The sequence below is a fragment of the Protomyctophum bolini genome (assembly GCF_963924005.1).
Source record: "Protomyctophum bolini genome assembly, chromosome: 10".
Lineage (NCBI taxonomy): Eukaryota > Metazoa > Chordata > Actinopteri > Myctophiformes > Myctophidae > Protomyctophum > Protomyctophum bolini.
In genome coordinates this window covers 6,012,814-6,034,284 of record NC_137871.1, presented here as the reverse complement: position 1 = coordinate 6,034,284, position 21,471 = coordinate 6,012,814, and the positions used below count along the sequence as shown (strand labels likewise).

Sequence of the window (21,471 nt, the reverse complement as noted above, 5' to 3'; positions counted from 1 at the left end):
TGAAGTTTAATGCCCCTGCGTCTACTCTAGCTGTAATACCCAAACAGTAAATTGTTTGGGTATTGTTGGGTATTGTTCCTATACAGCAAGCCGATAAAACCTTTTAACACTGAACTACATTTATTGGAGCATTGTTATTGCTTTAATTTTGTGTTAATGTGTTTTGCTGGACTACTCAGCACCCAAGGTAATAATGTCTAGACAAAAGAGACAAGAGAGCATTGATTATTCACTATTTAGTGTTGTTGATATATCTTAGTTTATAAGATAATTGTAGTTCCTAACAACTTCAAATGTTGTTTCTTTTACACAAGTGTACCAAAGAGACGGTAGGTTTCATCATAACCCAGCAGTTAGGCTCAGTGTTTGCCAACAGTTGCTCATTGTTTGGACTGAAAACAAGGCTGGGCTAATTGTGTTGACCTCATAAATCTGCTGATTTGGGTTGTGGCCATTTCAGTTCACAGGAATGTTCACCGGGGCCCCTAGAGGGCAGTGTTGCATGTATGTGTATGGAGAAAGAGAAGCAAGGCTTTTGTACCTAATGACTTCTAGGGTCATCTCTCAAAACAGTCCAGTCCAGGGTTGAGACTTGAGAGACGTTAAAAACTGTATAGGGTCAGAGTAATTAGTTCAATGTTGTCTGTCCTGATGAAGGTCTAAGCGACCGAAACGTCGACCCAATAAAGAGCAATTTTTGGGGGGCAATTGTCTGACGTGTTTGCAGGCAAGGGTATCTTTGTCTTTCAAAGATACTCTTTTCAAAACATTAATGTCTTCTATAGTTCAAGTGCACTTGAATAATTTTCTGCAAAAAACCATTGCGGCTCAAGAATCCACCACTCCTGATTCCTGAATGAAGTGTCTGGTGCTGGGAGTCTGGTGCAACGCACAGGTCCTGGCGGTACTCCTGGTGAGAGCAGGAGTGGACCTGGTGAGACGTAGGAGGGGCCGGACAGGAGGCAAACCACAGAGCCTATAGTCCCTCCACATACCAGAATTGTACCTCTCAGTCCCGGCACAGTAGTTCCGGAGTGGTTCCAACGTGCGGCCTAGTGGGTCTGATCGAGGGTAGCTACTGGGACGTAAGTTGGGACTTGATCACCCCGGCTGGGTCACCTGAGTGAGGGGTATGATGTTCGAGAGACCCGAAACCCCGATGACCTTGGGATACATCACGGAGGATACGTATATATAAATAAATAGCTAAAAGAGACCATACGAGTGTGCTGTGTGTATTTTCTTATTTATCTTCTTGTCTTCATACTCCCCCCCCCCCACCCCTCCCCCCATAACATGATGGGATATGCACAAAAACGAAATTTCACCCACTTCTTTACAGTAAAACTGTGTGATAATGAGGATGATTCTGATTCTATACGTACCGTACTTCCCTTTTCAATGTCAATCTCAGTTTGGTCTTAGACCAGTGTCATTAATTTTATTGAATTCTTAAAGCCCCGACTCCTCAATCCACATCCCCATCTTAACTACAAGGGCTGAGGGTTTATGATAAATTATAAATATTGATTATTTTTATTTTATGTATTTTCAATAAACAGCTTATTTGACATTTATTTCACTGATGTGTACAATTATATTAGTTGTTTCAAATCATTTCATTTGGCCTTTGTATCCTCAAAAAATTTACAACACCGATGGTCAGGTATACGTATATTGCCCTTAAAAGAATGAAATTCCAGACCTCACCTGTGGGTCCTTTCTCCACTGCAGGAAGGAGGTCAACAAGTTTCTGTGTCCAGGAACAACTGTCCTGTTCAAAAAGGGAGAGACATCATAAATCCCAACACCAATAGGTCTCTGGTCCCCTACCTGTGCTTAATTCCCAGATTAAGCCTCTGCACCTGTGCCCAATTCAATTTAGTTGTCAGCCACCATGCCCCCCCCTCCCCCCCCCCTTCCAAAAAGAGCAATATAGCAGGCCTAACAAAAATATATATAACAATATCACTCAACTTTATGTGGCACGTCCCACTGGGCAGACCAAGGCGCAGTTGGAGGAAATTTAGGGACATCTCTGGATCCCCCAGGAGGAAGTCACTAATGTCGCTCTGGAGGGAAGTCTGGAACACTCTGGTGGTGGAGCTGTTGCCCCCGCGACCCCGGATAAGCAGTTGAAGATGGATGGATGGATGGAACTTTATGTGGAGGAAGACAGAAAAGCCCAGTGAGGCAGTGACAGTGTTTTCCCTCTCTGCCATCTCTGACTCTGCCCATATACTATAGCTCTGGTCCATATGGACCAATAGGCGAACTTATTGTAGTAGGCCTAGTAATTACTCAAATAAATAAATAAATAGTAATATACAATGCTGCAGTCGATCATCAAAATACTATGCTAAAATAACAAGTCGCGGCAATCATCGACAGACCAGTCACCAGAGTGACCAGACAAAGGCCATAACGTCATGGATGAATGAATTCACACTAGATTCTCCATTCGCCCCCCCCCCCCCCATCCCCTCCCCTCCCCGCCCCGCCTCTCTCGCTCTATTGTTCTTTAGAGAAACGTCTATCGTCTATTATGGAGAAATGATGTGACGTTTTATCATGTTTATTATCGCGTTATTTACACACATGGTCACATTTCCCCTCTGCACCGCAGTGTCTCCTGCTCATCATTCATTTGTGCTATGCGTACGTGCGTGCGTCGAGCACGCGGGCCGGGTACACTACTGTAGGCCTACAGCGAATAACTGCAAGAAAGAGTAAATTGAACCCGTGCTGAGTGCATATGGCTGCCGTCTAAAACAATATTTGTCAATGCCCAAAGGGCCAGCCTTTCCCAGATACATGTTTATTTTTAATCCACGCTCCACATATCTAAGTGTATTCATATCATGTAAAATAAGGAGGGGAGGAAATCATATTCAGCCAGAATAATAATCCAATTAATTGTGTCAATTAGTAGGCTATCGACGGTGCCGTTTGTTGACAACAATGTGCCATATTCCATCGCGTCCAGCAGGTGGCGGTGCGTGTTGTAAACAGGTTCTTGTCGGTTCTCCATTTTGTATGTTTTTCAGGAGGTTAGCGCCTACTTTCTCCATGGCTTAAGGTGCTGACTCCTCCGTCGCTGGCCCCCCCGTTTCACGCGTTCCTCCGCGAACCGTCCCAGCGCTTCATCGAAGTCCACACGCAGAGAGAAGAAAGCCCGTGCGCGATTATTATCCACATTAGTTGGCGTTAGCATGTAGCTCGGTGGCTACGGTTAGCTGGTGGAGGTAAACATCCAGCTTGGTCTTGGTGTCTGTTGATCTCATAGCAACTTGCAGCAACCAAAACAATGCTGTCAGATGACCTATGGAAACGCACCAGCTATCAAACGTTTAAAGGGTAAATATGCACCCGTTGTTTCGTTGCGTGTTGTTGTTTGTCGTTGAGTGGTGATATTATTGCCGCAGGGTATGTTTGCAAACAGAGGGGATTAACGGGAGGTTTATGTTAGCTAGGTGGCTAAGCTAGCTAGCTAGTTGGCTAACGACATTTTAGAGGGGCGAATGTCAGGCTAATGGCCAGCAGCACTGAGCTAACGTTAGCCTAGCTTCTCGGACTTAACTTCCATGCACTGTGAGCTAAATAAATCCCAACCGTGGTGTTTTGTGTTTACTATATGGGGTTTTAGAATTAGTTTTTTCCCCCCTACAAATGTATCGCATTCGGTGATATTGTAGCTTAAACTTTATGACGTGTGTATGAGCAGTTTATTAGCTGAAAGGTTTAACTGTCGAGGGCGCGCGCTTGCCCGCAGAGAAGGGGGGACCACACCGGCGCGCGTGGCAACTTCTCCCCGTGTAACGTGAACACAAAAGTAATCTATCAAGTAACTGGTGGGACTTCTTCCTACAGTGCACAAGTCAACGTGATATTAGTGTTAGAAATATACAGTTGTTGCAGACGGTCACATAAATGGGACTTGAAAGTTGAAATTGCAAAAAAGAAAAAAAACATACTGCATATTTATATTTAAACGTACTAGTTTGGGATAATTCATATCTTGTAATAATTTAACTAATTTGAGTGACGAGGGCTGCCATCATTTTCATTCAACTTCCATACACTGTTGTGATGTCCCTCTTGCTAGTGCACTCCTGATTTGATAGGTTGTTTGTTCCGCCATTCTCTCCCTGTGCCTGCCTGTCTTGACTCTCCAAAGGATCGAAAGATGGATCAAGGTGGAGTGAAGAAGATCAGATACACCAGAGATGATCATTTGAGTAAGCTGGTCTACACCGAAAGTCCAGAGGAGGGAGCCCCGTTGAAGATCGCCCCCCACAGTGCCATGTCCATCGCCTCCTCTGTCATCCTACCGTCCAGCCCGTTGATGCAGCCCGGCGACGTCCCCAGCAGCCTCAGCGACATCTCTCTCCCAGAGGAGCTCACCTCCGCCTCTATAGGCCTCTTCCTGGAGGACCCGGAGCCCAAAGGGAACACCAAGGACCAGAGGCTCCAGGCTCAGACCCATTGCTTCTCCCGCCTGGAGAGCAGCATCGCAGACCTGACCCACTCCCCCTCCATGGACTCTCTCATAGGGGGCTCGGACCCCAACCTTTTCCCCATGAAGACGGAGGACTTTTCCATTGATAAGGGAGACCAGGACCCTATGGACCTGGATCACGTTGCCTTCGGGCACATCGGGAGAGACATGGACATGAACCAGAAGTTGTTCAACGACAACACCCTGGACCTGCTCCAGGACTTCGAGCTCACCGGCTCGCCCTCAGACTTCTACGTCGGGGACGACGCCTTCCTGTCCACGCTGGCGGACGACTCTCTGCTCGGGGACGTTACCTCGGAGAAGGACGGCAAGTCCTCCCTGGGCGGGACCGCCAACGCCGGCGTCGCCACTCTCAACGGCGGCAGCAGCCTCAGCGCGCAGGACGAGTCCAGCTCCAGTGCGTCCAACACCCCTACCCCTACCACCCCTGTGGCAGCGCCCACGGCCACCAGCGCCTCCCTGACCGTGGTGGTCAAAAAGGAGAAGGACGCCGGCTTCATTCAGCTCTGCACCCCCGGCGTCATCAAGCAGGAGAAGTCATCGGCGGGGCGGAGCTACTGCCAGGTGAGCGGCGGCGGCACGCCGTCCTCGTCGGACATCCCCACGAGCCCCGCCGCCACCATCTCCATCTGCGGGGTCAGCACTTCGGGTGGCCAGAGCTACCGCTTCGGGGTCAACTCTTCCGGCAGCACCAGCGTGACCTCTGGCAGTGGCGGCGGCGGCGGCGGCGGCGCCTCTCCGCAGCAGAAGGAGCAGAAGTCTGTGTTCAGCGTGTACCAGCAGCTGACGACCATCGGCGATTCCTGGAACCGGGGCCAGGGAGCCGGAGACGCGGCGGGAATGCAGAGGGCCAGCGAGACTTTCTCCACTGCCAGCTACTCCAGGTAAGGAATGTGTGTCTGTCGGAGAGGCCTGTGTCAGAGTTATGTTTAGATCCATGAGTGGAATGAACTCCTGTACACACACACACACACACAGACGGCATTACGCATTACTCTTGGAATGAGTATGATTTCATAGGTGCATTTTTGGATGTTATGTTACTGTATTTAATATTAGGGCAGCAAACTCAATCAGTTTTTTTTCTCGTTGCAGTTATTCTATCGATTTATTTTTTCAATTAATCGAATAATCGAAAAGTGCATTATATTTGTAGAGGGCAGTGATTCAGGAGTCCTGAGTTGGTGTTGGCTAGACCTGACATGAAATAACCCTGGGCGTTCGGGTGTTAACTGTATAATATGTTAAGACATTGATGGTGGGATAATAATAAGCCTAGAAGTAGAATCATGGACGCAAAGTGATGAGTCTGTGGCAAATTCGGAGGTAGGTGGAGTGCTGGTCAGCCTGTGATGAGCTGACGCGCACACAGCGGCGTTGTCTCTGATTCTGGTAGTGGGATGGACGAACCACTTAATCCATTCTGAGTTTCTGACCTGAGATCAGATTCTAAAAATGTCTTATTACATCCTGACAGTTTAATTATTAACCCATTCTGACCTGAGATCAGATTCTAAAAATGTCTTCTATGTCGGTCGCTTCAAAAAATAGCAGACCTACAAGCTTGTAGATCTGCTATTTTTCAATAGCTAAAGCACGACACGATGCCAACGCCAAAATGGGTTCCCGCCCAAAATGGGTTAATCCCTCTTCTATACTTGAAACTAGCCGTTGTATAAGCTAAAAATGCACCATGATGCGTTTTGAGCAACAGTATTTTCTGATTGTTTCATAAAAAAAGTATTTTTGAGTGGTGCAACCACTCCCTTTGTGTGGCTGGGTGGGTGGGTGCGTCTGAGCACGAAAACAGCATGGTTGTTTATCACCACCTGTGCGCAACCTAACACACACACACACACACACACACATATTAACTGTATATATGGTGATTTCGGGTGTGCCAGTACAGTACAGTACAGTAGAGGGACGCCCACACGGTAACTGTCATTTCTCAACACGGGTGTGATTTTTTTTAAATAATGTATTATTTAAAATGTAATCAAACAAATTGATTTAAACATTAAATCAATTAGTTTGAGTAACTGTTGCAATCCTATTTAATATAACTATGCCCCATGTTGTATCAAACTGAACATAATTTCTGAAATTAGGTACCGGTAATTGTGTGTGTTTTGTAAAGATTAGCTATTTCAATGTAACTTAACGTTTGGTTTATTGCATCATGGAGGCTTGCATCAGCATGCATCCGTTTGCTTTCTCTGCGTGTGGTGTGTGTGTGTAGAGACTAGAGAGAAATGTTTAAATTCCAGGCGTTTCCGCTGTCATTCCTTATCTTACCAACAGTGCTTTTGGCCTTTAGTAATAGTACACTGAAAGGAGCGACAAGTGCTGTCTCATGGCAGGCTGGGGAAATGTTTGGATCTCACAGCATTTAATGTTCAGTGATGACGCGGCCGACACGCCGTTGCAATAATGGGGCTCCGAATTGTGTTGTGGTGAAAACAGGCCCCATTGCTAAACGCCAGGGGAATTCCACTTCCCTGAAGTCTCAAACGTTCAACTGCAAAACAAGCCTGCGTCAGTTTCACTGCTTCTTCAGCAGGCTGACCCCCCCCCCCCCCCCCCTACCACCGTGACCGTAACATTTGTCATTGTTCATTTTAAGAACCACCCAGCATTTTCTTTAACTACTTAACTATGTTGTCCTGCTGTGCTGCTGAGCAGCTCCAGCTAATCTCAACAGATGTACAGTTTACAGAATGACCCACTCGCTTGGTTAAGTCATTTTAGGCATATTCATTAAATCCTCCAGCTGCACAGTGCCAAAAATAAATCCACGGTGTGTGCAGTATCTGGGCGATCCAAGAACCCACCCCCCTTCCCTCCCAAAGACTCGGAGCAGGTCAGTGGGTTCATTCAACAAATGCTATGAATGGGATTGTACCGTATGTATCATCTATGGAATGCTACAGCCAATTGTTCTGTATGAGGAAGCTCTTTCAATATGGAATAACAGAAAGGAGGAAAAAGTGGGGCAGTATGAGGTGTCCACGTTGTGACTCCTGTAGAGACTAGAGAGGGCTGCCTTCTGACTTCATTTAGGCTCGTAGCCATTTACAGTGAGTGCAGAAATTGTTCCATCGTGTTACTGGTGTTGCGTGAGACCCCACAATGTATCTTTTGTCCACTTATTTGTTTGCTGCCTGTGTAGATTTTTACAGGCTTTCCTGTAAAGTTGGCCATGGGCCCCGAGGCCCGGTAGCTGACACTGACACGTCTTGAGAATGAAGCAGCTCTCGGGTTCCTCTCGGTGTTAATCGCCGTCGACGCGTGTTCATCACACCTGTCTGATTCAGAGCTTCAAGGGAGGTGATGTCTTAAAAAAAAAAAAAAAAAAAAAAACATGACATGCAGAAGAGTCTCATTCCAAACAGGAGTACACCCCAGCTTGTTTTTCTTTATGAAAAATCATTTTGCCCAAATGATTTTCTTTGACCTGAGTTGACATTGGCACTGGCAGAATAATAATATTGAGTGGACAACGCCTTCTGTCATGAGACGTCATGGATTCCTTTAAGCAGAGTGACGCCAGGGCTCCACCGGGCGAGTTCGCGTCGCGTCAGCGTCACAGAATGTTCCCTTTTTAATCGATGAAGGGTGGCTCCACTGCCCGCGTTGCGTCGCATCTCCGTCACCATTCAAATTGAACGCAACGCGCCCGGTGGAGCCCTGGCGTTGATGGCGATGATTGGGAACAGATGTGGCCGTGACAAGATGATGCCACATCTTTATTTCAAGTATTGCCACTTTCACCCGTGCGTGCCTATTTTGGGCATGTCATTATAGGCGAAGTTATTCAAAAAATCTCTGCTAATCTAATCTCATATTAGCAGATCTACAAGTAGCGAAAACAGGTTTGCGACGCGTTGTGACTGAGGAGTATACAGGAGGTCATACTTTGTCAAGCACGGTCTTTGTGCTAGCACCCAGTAGTTTGGTGCATGTGAGAGGTCATATGACGTGGCTGTGTTTCCATGTGCTGCGTGGACCGGTAGTTGCTGTATGGTTGGACATAGTTTTGTGAGGTATCTGTCTGTCTAGTCTAGTCTACCTCCATTTTTACAGGCCAGGGAGATCCGGGGGGTGTTGCACATGGCATCGCCTCTCCCTGGATTTCAGGGGGTTAAGGTGAGAGAGATTCCTCTCGCCAAAGACGAATCTCTGAATTAGCATGCAGCGACACCGCTGAAGTTGAAGCTCTGTGAGCTCTGTGTGAGCCCCACTGGTGGGGTGGGGGGGGGGAAATGTCTCCCCCTTGCCCCTCCCCTTTTGAGGATCTGTACTCTGCACCCCCCGCTGTCATTATTGGTCATAGAAAAGGTGGAATAACATGCCAGTGTGCCTGCCTCCCTCCCTCCCTCCCTCCCTCCTCGGCCAAAGGTTTATTTTTCTTCCATGCCTTCTCCTCTGCTCAAGTTTGCGTTCATGCATCACCATTTACCTACCTAACTCAAGGACCAGTTCTCACAATGTCTTTATAATGGTCCGCTTTGTTTTCTCTCGTTGTTTGAATTGGAAGCCCACACCCTCGACGTTTTTGTTCACCATTTCTTTTCATGTCACCGTGACCTATCACTTGAATGGGTTAAGGGTTTACCTGTAAGCTTAGCTGCATGAAAATATGTCGCAGGATGGGTATCGTGTAGAATGATAACCCACTAACCCAGCAGTCTGTCTTATGTAACATAAAGTTCCCCCCCCCCCCCCCCTCCCCTGTGGTATTTCCTCTATGAGGCCTGTCAGTGACATGCCACAGAAGTTAGATCGCATGTTGTATGGAAACAAGCATAATATGCAGAATTAGCACATATGCTGCCCGTTGACTTCAGAACAGCCTCGCTCTTGTTTATCACATTAGAGATGGCTGCTTGCTGAAATAAGTGACATTCTGCTCCATATGATCATTTCACAATGTCTCGTATAGGTTAGTGGATTGCTGCCAAATCGTGTGTGGAAGTAAAGAACACAGCGTTAGGGTTCCATCATGAAAAGATGTGTTGATATAATCACCAAAGCTGGTGATTTATAATCAACAAATTGTTACACAAAGGCATGTTCTGTGTGTTCCAGAATGAAGTCCTTTTATTACCGATATGTGCATGTTTTCAAAGTGTCATTTAGGCTTTCAGATGAATGCAAGGCGTTGGTTTTCACTCGGGCTTGCCGCTTTACCCGCCCTCGTTTCCTGCACTGTGCTTTTAGATCCACGTGTGGATCATCTTATATACAAGTGAAAAGGTGTACCCATACTCATTCTTCATGCTCTATCTCCGACCGAACCACACTTTCACCACACATCTCTATATGCAAAATAAATTCGCCACCCTCCCCGAACTGACATAGCCTATTTTTTAGCCGTTCAAGTTTCTTAGTTACTCTGCAAATATTACTTTTATGAAAATCACGATCGAGCCAGCAGATAAACGGGTGCCACAACACGCCGAGAAACAAGGAATTTAACCACGCTACTTGCATACACTGCAACTCGCTTACAATTCGCAAACCTGGCAACACTGCCTGCCTCTTACGTCACCAGCTCTGTTCCTCCTGGCCTCCGTAGTCCGTCGCGCTCACAATCTGTCGCAGCCATCTTGCTTTTCTTTTGGATGGGCGAGTGGACATTTAATGCTAATAAATTAATTATAGGTCCAGCAAGCAAATCATGATGGTCTGATTGTGCTCAATAGGTCACAATAACATTCCGAAATTAGGTGTTGTGTTTTGTATGGCATTTTCCCCAGTAGTAGTTGCATATCTATCTCAGCTTTTGCCTGATAGCACACATGCTAACGTCAGCAGCCATAGCAACATACAGTGTGCGCAGACATAACATGAGTTGTTTACAACACAAACACACGGCCTTTTAACCACGCAATACACACAACAGCTCGGGAGTTATTAAACCGAACGTGGACGCTGTTTCAGTGTTACATTTGCTGCGCATATCGGAATAATTGTAACGGCATGCATGATAAATGTAACAACGCTACAAAACACCATTAAACATATCGTTTTCAGCTTAAAGCTATTACATTTCATTGAAGCAACTCCTTAGCATTGTTTTCATACCATGGATGTGATAAGATAATGTATCAAACATAAGGGAAATATTAAATAGCATCGGGTGTACCAGTTTGGCCATTTCTTTTTTTCCAATGGGGCAATACATTGATTAAACAAACGTTTGATTGATTGAGTTGTACAACGTTATACAACCCTAAACTAATTTTAGAATACACTACACAATACAATACAATTTTAGAACATATTTTGCACGTTCCATTTTTTTACTCAGAGATCCCTTTAGCTACACATGTCATATTTCCAGGCAACGGACCTACAGTATTTTGTATGGCATTTTCCCCAGTAGTAGTTGCATATCTATCTCAGCTTTTGCCTGATAGCACACATGCTAACGTCAGCAGCCATAGCAACATACAGTGTGCGCAGACATAACATGAGTTGTTTACAACACAAACACACGGCCTTTTAACCACGCAATACACACAACAGCTCGGGAGTTATTAAACCGAACGTGGACGCTGTTTCAGTGTTACATTTGCTGCGCATATCGGAATAATTGTAACGGCATGCATGATAAATGTAACAACGCTACAAAACACCATTAAACATATCGTTTTCAGCTTAAAGCTATTACATTTCATTGAAGCAACTCCTTAGCATTGTTTTCATACCATGGATGTGATAAGATAATGTATCAAACATAAGGGAAATATTAAATAGCATCGGGTGTACCAGTTTGGCCATTTCTTTTTTTCCAATGGGGCAATACATTGATTAAACAAACGTTTGATTGATTGAGTTGTACAACGTTATACAACCCTAAACTAATTTCAGAATACACTACACGATACAATACCATTTCAGAACATATAATATTGGCCAATATGTCAAATATGTAAATATTACATATAATGGCATTGAATGGAAGCGGACCATTTGTAACACATGTTACAAATGACCCGCTTTTGCAAGTTTTCTTTGCAGTTGCTTACAGACCAGAATGAACGTGAATTCCGTCTAAACACGATGCAAACTAATGAAGAACATAAGCATGAACACATCCATGTGGATTTTTATTCACCAACACCAAAGACAAAAATTGTACCACACATATACTCCAGGTGTAAAATTAGACGCATTTTGAAGGTAAACACTTCAAACTTCAAACTCCTGGCCACGTAGAGTACGTTGCTGTACACATACTGACGCGATGGCGTCATGGTGGCGTTGACCAATCAAGATATAACGTCCATGTTACAACCGTGAAGCGTTACAACCTTGGCGGCTCTCCCCTACATTTGTTACTAACATTAGGTTGTGGCTAAGTAGACACGTGGCCAGCAGATACTGTGTTTTGGACAAACAGGCTAGGTATTGGTGTTGATTTGGGTCAACTGGACAAACAGCGTGGTGTTGTTTTGTGTCTGTGTTTGTGTTGGAGCGCCTCAGTGTGGCCGTACAGGTCATGTGCAACCTCTTCCACAGAGAGATGGAGACACTAAATCTCAGCTGGACAAACATGTTTGCATGCATGCATCGCTGCCTTGCATGCTGTGTGCTACTGTTGAGTCTGTCACTTACTTTGACTGATTTATGGCATTGTCTTTCTGTTAAAATCCAACTATGTTAATTTAAGAACTCTGGGCATATAGGTCATTGTTTATTCACTGTGCACACGTGTAGCCTATTGTATGTCAGACTGTATGTCTGTCCCACAGTCGCAATCCTTTAGTACTTAGGCTGTGGAAATATTCAGGACAAAACAATGGTACATTTCCAATAACCCATTCGTTACTACATGTGGAGTCAACTCCCGCCATTTAATTCTTCCCATAGTGCGTGGCAAAGTCGCTCTGGGATGAGTGCGCGCGTAGCGCGCACGAAATTCTAGTAAATCATAACGTAGAGAGATTAGTTTGTCACACCAGTAACTCTTCTTACGTCTGTCTCTCGGCTGGGCACGTTTCATACTTTCATTGAATGCAATTATAACGATGATTGACAAAAGGCCCTATCTAGGATTGATTTAACATATTGGAGTAATATCCCCATGAATCCAAATATATATATGTGTGTGTGTGTGTGTGTGTGTCGACAGACCCACATATAACAAACGGTACCACTACCAACAAACCAATTGAAACCCCAGAATACAGCGAATACAATTTAAATTATAATCTAGTCTGTTAGTTCATCTATCAATAGAATAAACAACTATTCAATATTTTTCTACCTATTTGTTTGTTTGTTTATAACTCAGTGGGCCATATATATATTCATATGACGAGAGCCTATAAAAGCACTTGGCCTGTATGATGGAACAGCTGCGTCAGTGTGTGTGATTGGGGACATTAAATGGACACTTTCCCCTGTGCTTCTTGTTGTAATTCATAAGCTGTGGGTAGCCACTGACTCCGTTGGTTGAGGTTCGTAAAGCAAAGAGGACTATAAATATCGAAACCGCTTGTCAAAAGACATGTTTTCGTTCATAAATAACATTGGTATAGCTGTTAAATTTCAATATGGATCATTTCCAACCACTGCCCCGTGGCTCTCTTAGACAACATGCAAACATAAATAACATATAAATATTTATGTGCGCAAAGTTAGCATGGCGATTCATGTCTGTTGTAGTTACCAGTGTCTGATGAGGAAACATCTTGAGATTTTCAGCAATGCTGTTCTGAGCTGTGCTTGAATGGCCCTTGTTGTTGACTAGGATTTGTAACCAGATCTGCTGATATATCCTCTCGCATTACATTTTTTTTTAGCAAATTATTCCCAACTTTAAAACCTGAGCCCAATCAAACCACAATAAATCCACGGAGAAGATTGTGACGGCCCGAAATGGTCCCCGAGCCGTCTGTTCGTGACACCTGTCACTCACCCCTGGGAACCACCTATTCTAAAATGCCCCGTTGATTGCGCCGGTGCGCGAGCGAGTGTGGAGGCAGACAGGCAGTGTGAGAGCAAAACCCGTCAGCGGTGGACCTGTCATGTGAATCGTGAACGAGGAAGTTAGTCCCTCGATTCGAGTGTGTTCCGTGTCGTTTTGCTCCGTGAAGTGGCGTAGCCTCGGGCGTGAACAAACCTGCAGAGCTACAAACAACCATTCCCACGGACGACCAACGGCCAACTACAACGATCCCCGCATCTTGACCTGTCTCTGTCCCTGTCACCTATCACACACGGAGCAGTGGTATTTCCCCCTTTATTATTTCAAGCCTCTTTTGTTTGTTATTTTGTTGTTTTGGAGACGATTAAAGAGCCGTGCTGCTCGGACAGACGGACTATACTTTTGTTTACTAACATTCACGTTGCGTCTGCGTTGCGTGGATCTGGAACAATACACCGTTTATTTATTTATGAACTGAGAGTTTGAGACGCAATGAATTGACGGGTGGTTTCGAGCGTAGGTTACGTGTGTAACCATGGACGGTACTTTAAGTTGCTGACTACCTGTTCTTGTCTATTTTGGTTTATTTACAAACATTGCAAACTATTGGGTCTTAATTGTTTCATGAACTGATGAACTGTGTGTGTTTGGGTTGGGTGAAATTCAATATAATAACTTGAAACTGAGTTGACAAAGTGTGTTGTGTGTTATTTCTTGGTATAAGGGTTTACATTTTAATATGTAAGTCCTGTGTCGGTTTCACCAGTGGTTAACCCAGATGAGGAAGAACTCATAAGAAAAGGAGAAACACTTCTCTGGTAGACTAAATCTACCTGGCACCCCTAAGACAAATAACCATCCAACTGGGAAACCGTTACATAAAAGTGGCACCCCAGATGGGACTTCTAAAACACTGAGTATAATAAAACAAACATGGATGTCAACCAAACAAACAATTCAGTCAATCAGTCCAATGATTCAGTCAACCAGGCACCTGATGTTCTCAATCAACCAATCAATTCAGTCAATCAACCAATCAATTCAGCTGATCAGTCACTTGATGCCGCCCACCAACAAGTCAATCAGTCACTTGACGCCGCCCACCAACCAGTCAATCAAACACTTGGTGCTGCCCCCCAACCAATCAATCAATTGCTTAATGCTGCCAATCAACCGGTCAATCAACCAATCAGTGGAGCTCACAATGTTCAGGAGGAAGGATGCCACACCAGCCATTCAATTCTTGATATGGATCTCATTGACTTAACACACCTTGATCTTCCACCTGCACAAGGCCGAAGGTCACCTCCACCTCTTTTCCCACCTCCGTTACTCCAAATGCAAGGAGATGTACTCTCTCTGCGTCAGAACCAACAAAGATCTCAGAATCTCATTCATGACCAAATCACACAACTCAGAGAGAAACAGGAAAGAGACACATTGGAGCTCAAATATGCCATTGACACACTGTCTAACCACATAACACAACTACATGATAAGGACAAAGGGGACATGAATATTGTTATTGACAAACAGTTTGATTACCACAGAACACAACTCATCACTGGCGTTCAGTGGCGCTTACAGATCCACCACCAGGAGCTTCTCAAAGAAGTAAACGCAATCACTACTCCTCTAATGAATTCAATAACCCACTTACAAATGGAGCTTTCACAATGTAGCAAAATGTTAAAGGACATGTCTGTTGACATGACCACTCTCAAACAACAGTCACTACACACCGCTTCTGTGGTATCTTCCACTCTGCCACCCCCTGAAAAACAAGCCACCTTCTCTAACCCATTGGCTACAGGTCATGCCACACCCTCCCAGATGCACTCTACTATGCATCCTTGCCCTCAGAATCATGGTCTCATTGACACTTCACCTATCACCTCTACCCATCATTCTTGCTCTCCTGATCATACGTCTGCTCATACAGATATGTATCGACGCCCTGTAGGGAAACTGCCAATTAAGTTGGAATTTCCTACTTTTGGGAAAAAGGATGACAGTTCTGATCCACTCCTTTACCTTGAAAGGTGTCGTGATTTCCTTGCTCTCAATCCTCTAGCAGATGATGAATTGCTTGCCACATTACGCAATGTGCTTGATGGAACCGCTAGGGATTGGTGGAACGTGGCACGCTTGAACACGCACTCGTGGGCTGACTTTGAGACCAAGTTCTCTTCTGCTTTCTTGTCTGAAGACTACACGGATGAGTTAGCCGACAGAATCAGAAACCGTGTTCAAGGCGAGAAGGAGAGTATCAGGGACTTTGCTTACAGCTACTACTCGCTGTGCAAACGCTGGAATCCAGACATACAGGAGGATGAGGTCATCAAGATGATTCTCAAAAATATCAACCCTCTTCTTGCTAGCCAGCTCAGAGAGAGAGCAACTACGGTTGACTCACTTGTTCGGCTGGGGCAGCAGTTCGAAAAGGACAGAGAATGTCAACAACAATACGACCTGCGCACCAGACCCTCAAACAAGCAGACAAACAAACAACCCAACCAAACCAACCAAAGCCAACCCTCTCAGTCAGAGTCCACATCCAATGTTGGACTATTCTGTTGGAGATGTAATAAGAAGGGACATGCGCCGGACTCTTGTTACTCTCTGCTACCACCTGATCACCCCAAAAACCGGAACAGGTCCTCAAATAAAAATCAATCATCCAATCCTCACTCTCAGCAACAGACAAACCAACCGACACTCAGTGCTTTAACACAACCAGAAAGACCCAGAGAAAACTCTTATGTCCATCCTTCCATAGTCCCTCCCCATCGACCAATACCACGTCAGCTGGTCTTACCTCTGTCTGTTGGGCTGTGGACAGGAAAAGCCATTCTGGACACTGGATCATCCTACACCTTACTCAATGAGCAGCTGTGGACCGAAGTGAAGACCAAAAACCAAAAACTTCACCCTTGGGTTGAAGGTCCTTTGTATCTGGCTGATGGTGGAGCCAAGCAACCACTTGGATGGAGTGAGGTTGAGCTTCGACTGCATGATCAGTGTTACACGATCCCTTCAGTCATTCTACCTCCCGAAACTCTTGCTTTCCCTGCTGTGTTGGGACTTGACTTCATGTACATCAGCGGTATCCAGATGAATGTCACCCACAACTCTTACTGGTTTCCTCATAACCCCGGTAAGAAGTACTCTTTCTCGTCAGAAGGAGCAAAGCTGCAGGATTGGCGTCCTACTGTCGCATTCTTTTCTGCTGTCCCTCCCTTTCTGCCCACCCATGACAACCCAGTTGAGGATCTACTTGAACTCGCAGTAAAAAGAGCTCAGCTGGAACAGTCTGAAGAGTTCAAACTGCTGGCACAGCTACGCCGAAATTCTGATGTATGTACATCACTGCTGGGACGCACTGGGCTCTTGAAGCACAAAATTCATCTTGCACAAGAAACTGTGCCCATCAAACAAAAGCCCTATCGGTTGTCTCCAGCCAAGTACAGCATCCAACATGAACTTCTGCAGGATATGCTGGCCAAAGACATCATTGAACGGTCCATGTCTCCCTGGGCTTCTCCTGTTGTCCTTATCCCCAAGAAGACAGGAGATTACAGGTACTGCGTGGACTACAGAAAGCTAAACAGCGTCACCCAAAATGATGCGTACCCTCTGCCTACCATCAACGAGATCTTGGAGTCCTTGTCTGGCTCTGTCATCTTCACCACTCTTGACCTTAACAGTGGATATTGGCAGGTTGAAATGGATCCACCTAGCCGTGACATGACTGCCTTTGTCTGTGCGGAAGGCCTTTACCGCTTCAAAGTTATGCCGTTTGGATTGAAGAACGCGCCAGCCACCTTCCAAAGACTCATGGAGACCGCATTGGGTGAGCTGAAAGGAAAAAACTGCTTTGTATATCTTGATGATATAATAATCTATTCCCAGGACAGAGAACAACATTTCCAGGACCTCCAGGAAGTGTTGAACAAACTTTGGGAAGCAGGCTTAACTGTCAACATTAAAAAAAGCAATTTCTGCCAGACTTCGCTGAAATTCCTTGGACACATTGTGTCAGCACAAGGAATCGAGGTGGATCCCGGAAAGACCAGCGCAGTCCAGGACTTTCCTGTACCAACAAACCTCAAGGCTCTACAGAGATTTTTGGGCATGGCCGGCTGGTACCACCGGTATGTACCCAACTTCTCGCACACAGCCGATCCTCTGAATGCCTTGAAGCGGAAAGGGGCAAAGTTTAAATGGACGGCTGCGTGTCAGACTGCCTTCGACACCCTGAAACACCATCTTGTCACCCCTCCAATACTTGGACACCCAAACTTTGACTTACCCTTTGTGGTATACACCGATGCCAGCGATGTCGGTGTGGGAGCAGTACTCGCGCAACGGACTGGACTTGGTACTGAAGAAGTGCTGGCATTCGCCAGTAGAACCCTTAACAGAGCTGAACGCAACTATTCAACCACCGAGCAGGAATGTCTTGCTGTTGTGTGGGCTCTGGAAAAGTGGCGATACTATCTTGAAGGCAGGTTCTTCACTGTCGTCACTGACCATTCGTCACTTGTGTGGGTGTTCAAAACGCACAACCCCAGTACCAGACTTATCAGGTGGGCACTCCGCTTACAAGAATTCACCTTCGCAGTGGAGTACAGGAAGGGGAAGTACAACACAGTCCCGGATGCACTCTCAAGAGCTCCGGTAGATCCTGTTGACCACTCTAAACCCACTTGTGCCACAGTCTTGTCCAGCCATCGAGACTCGCCTACGGATGACTTCCCTCTCTCAGACGAGACTATCTGGAAAGCACAGCAGGAAGATCCTGAAACACAGATCATCTACCAGAAAATTCTGGATGAGGGAGAACAGGTCATTAACCCTACCACAAAGTTGACCATCATCGAGGACAAAGTCTACCGTATCTTGGAGTTGCCCCACCGAACCCTCTACCAAGTATACATTCCACAACCTTTCCGTCTATCACTCTTACAACACTTCCATGAACACCCAATAGCAGGTCATCTAGGCAGATTCAAAACATACAAACGACTTCAGTCAGTACTGTACTGGCCAAACCTCAGCTTGGATGTCAAGACCCACACCAAAAACTGTCCGGTTTGCCAAGTGTACAAGCCTGAAGGCCGGAAGACTGCTGGTATGTTGCAGCAAACCATTGTCTCCCAACCGTGGGAAATGTTAGGAGTGGACATAATGGGTCCATTCCCAAGGAGCTCCAAACAAAATGAGTATCTACTCGTTTTTGTTGACTACTACTCCAAGTGGGTAGAGCTCTTTGGTCTTCGTCAGGCCACTGCAAAGACTGTCTCCAACATTCTCACAAGGGAGATCTTGACGCGTTGGGGAGTACCAGACTTCATTCTATCAGACAGAGGTTCTCAGTTTGTCTCAGACCTCTTCGAGGAGACCTGCCAACGGTGGAACTTGAAGCATAAACTGACCACAGCTTATCACCCTCAAACAAATCTCACAGAGAGAGTGAATCGAACTCTGAAGACGATGATTGCCTCTTACGTAGGGACCCAGCATAAGCACTGGGATCAGCACCTTCATGAGTTCCGCTTTGCTCTTAATTCAGCCGTGCAAGAGTCTATTGGAGTGACGCCTGCAGAGTTGAACCTAAGTCGTCCTCTTCGTGGACCCTTGGACCAGGCTCTTCAACCTCAGAACGCTACGCCAGACTCTGCATGCTACGACCAGGTAGTTCAGCTTCACGACTTGAAAGCTCTTGTCAATGAGAATCTGACAAAAGCCAGAGTGAAACAGAAGAGGAACTACGACAAGAAGAGACGGGAAGTTCAATTCCACGTTCGTGACCGGGTGTGGTTAAGGACCCACCCGTATTCAAAGAAGGAAAAATCCTTCACAGCCAAGCTAGCCCCAAAATGGCAAGGTCCATATAGGATTGTGGAGCAGCTGGGCCCTCTGAACTATCGAGCGGTTAAGGAAGAAACGGGTGAAGACATGCGTGTTGTCCATGTCTCACGCCTTAAGGCCTGTTACCCCTCGGCAGAGGAGTTGGAGGAACTGGAGCGCCGTAAAGTTCTGGATATCCTGGAGGAGGAAAGCGACGAGGAGACCTTCCTTGGTTTTCCGGACTCTGAAGTCTCCCCAACTAAAATCTCTCTCCCCTCAGAGAACCCTGTGACGACAGAGGAAGAGGAGGATGAGGAGGAAAGTTTGCTGGAGACTAAAGCCCTTACTGGTCGTTACCAGTTGAGGAAAAGGAGCCCAAAACGATATGGGAAGTAAATGGACGTAAGGATAGGACCTTACTTTTTTCAGGGGGGGAGGTGTGTGACGGCCCGAAATGGTCCCCGAGCCGTCTGTTCGTGACACCTGTCACTCACCCCTGGGAACCACCTATTCTAAAATGCCCCGTTGATTGCGCCGGTGCGCGAGCGAGTGTGGAGGCAGACAGGCAGTGTGAGAGCAAAACCCGTCAGCGGTGGACCTGTCATGTGAATCGTGAACGAGGAAGTTAGTCCCTCGATTCGAGTGTGTTCCGTGTCGTTTTGCTCCGTAAAGTGGCGTAGCCTCGGGCGTGAACAAACCTGCAGAGCTACAAACAACCATTCCCACGGACGACCAACGGCCAACTACAACGATCCCCGCATCTTGACCTGTCTCTGTCCCTGTCACCTATCACACACGGAGCAGTGGTATTTCCCCCTTTATTATTTCAAGCCTCTTTTGTTTGTTATTTTGTTGTTTTGGAGACGATTAAAGAGCCGTGCTGCTCGGACAGACGGACTATACTTTTGTTTACTAACATTCACGTTGCGTCTGCGTTGCGTGGATCTGGAACAATACACCGTTTATTTATTTATGAACTGAGAGTTTGAGACGCAATGAATTGACGGGTGGTTTCGAGCGTAGGTTACGTGTGTAACCATGGACGGTACTTTAAGTTGCTGACTACCTGTTCTTGTCTATTTTGGTTTATTTACAAACATTGCAAACTATTGGGTCTTAATTGTTTCATGAACTGATGAACTGTGTGTGTTTGGGTTGGGTGAAATTCAATATAATAACTTGAAACTGAGTTGACAAAGTGTGTTGTGTGTTATTTCTTGGTATAAGGGTTTACATTTTAATATGTAAGTCCTGTGTCGGTTTCACCAGTGGTTAACCCAGATGAGGAAGAACTCATAAGAAAAGGAGAAACACTTCTCTGGTAGACTAAATCTACCTGGCACCCCTAAGACAAATAACCATCCAACTGGGAAACCGTTACAAGATGCAACATAATTAGTATTCATGGAAGTGTCTCTGACCCGCTGGCGTGCCTGGTTCAGCACAGGGACAAGCGTTAACCCGGGAAGGTGGGGCACAGTCGCACAGCTGAACTGGAGTCTGCCCAACAGTTGGGTCAGTGTGTGTGTGTGTGTGTGTGTGTTTTAGTCATCAACTGTTTTCACATCTTATTAGGCCACGGGAATAGTCTCAGGCCTCCCGTCTTCACATAGTGTTTTGAGAGCAAGCGTTGGAACAGGGTCTCTATTCAGTCTTAAGGTCTGTGACACGCCCTCTGGCCCTCTCTTTCTCTCTCTCTCTCGTATTCTCCCTTTTACTGCTATTGTCCTCTTTGGTGCTTCAGTTTCCTGTAGACAAGGGCAGATACCTTGACAGTCGGCGGAAAGCTATGATCTAACATAAATCACCTTTTTTTTAATGCAGCTGTGTGCGTGTGCATGAATGCGTATACACGCGAGTGAGAAATTGTCCCACACCTACACACAAGTATGCATGAGTGTGTAGGTGAATGTGCGCATGCGTGAGTGCGTGTGGGTGTGTGATTAGCGCTGTGGCTAGCAGGCAGGCAGACCACAGAGCTGTGCTGTGTAGCGCTCCTCCACTCTCCTGACCTACTTTTCCCTTTTTGCGTCCCACAGCTGGCGCAGGGTAAACACTCCGGATCAAATGCCTGCCATTCCAGTTGCGTTTCTCTCATTACTGCACACATTCTCTTCCTCCTCCTTTTAACCACATCTTCTTTTTGTTATTGTTGCCT

General features: G+C 45.9%; 1 protein-coding gene across 2 annotated transcripts in view; it reads left to right on the top strand.

Annotated features, from left to right (window-relative positions):
* The first annotated feature begins 3,018 nt into the window (after positions 1-3,018).
* The window catches only part of LOC308323141 (glucocorticoid receptor-like), a 38,864-nt gene continuing 20,411 nt past the window's right edge, over positions 3,019-21,471 (top strand). For both annotated transcript variants that reach the window (XM_080774781.1, XM_080774780.1), the window contains exons 1-2: positions 3,019-3,357; positions 4,178-5,403. In XM_080774781.1, coding sequence (XP_080630907.1) covers positions 4,187-5,403 — 1,217 coding nt within the window. In that variant the 5' untranslated portion in view covers positions 3,019-3,357; positions 4,178-4,186. The remainder of the gene's footprint in view (positions 3,358-4,177; positions 5,404-21,471) is intronic.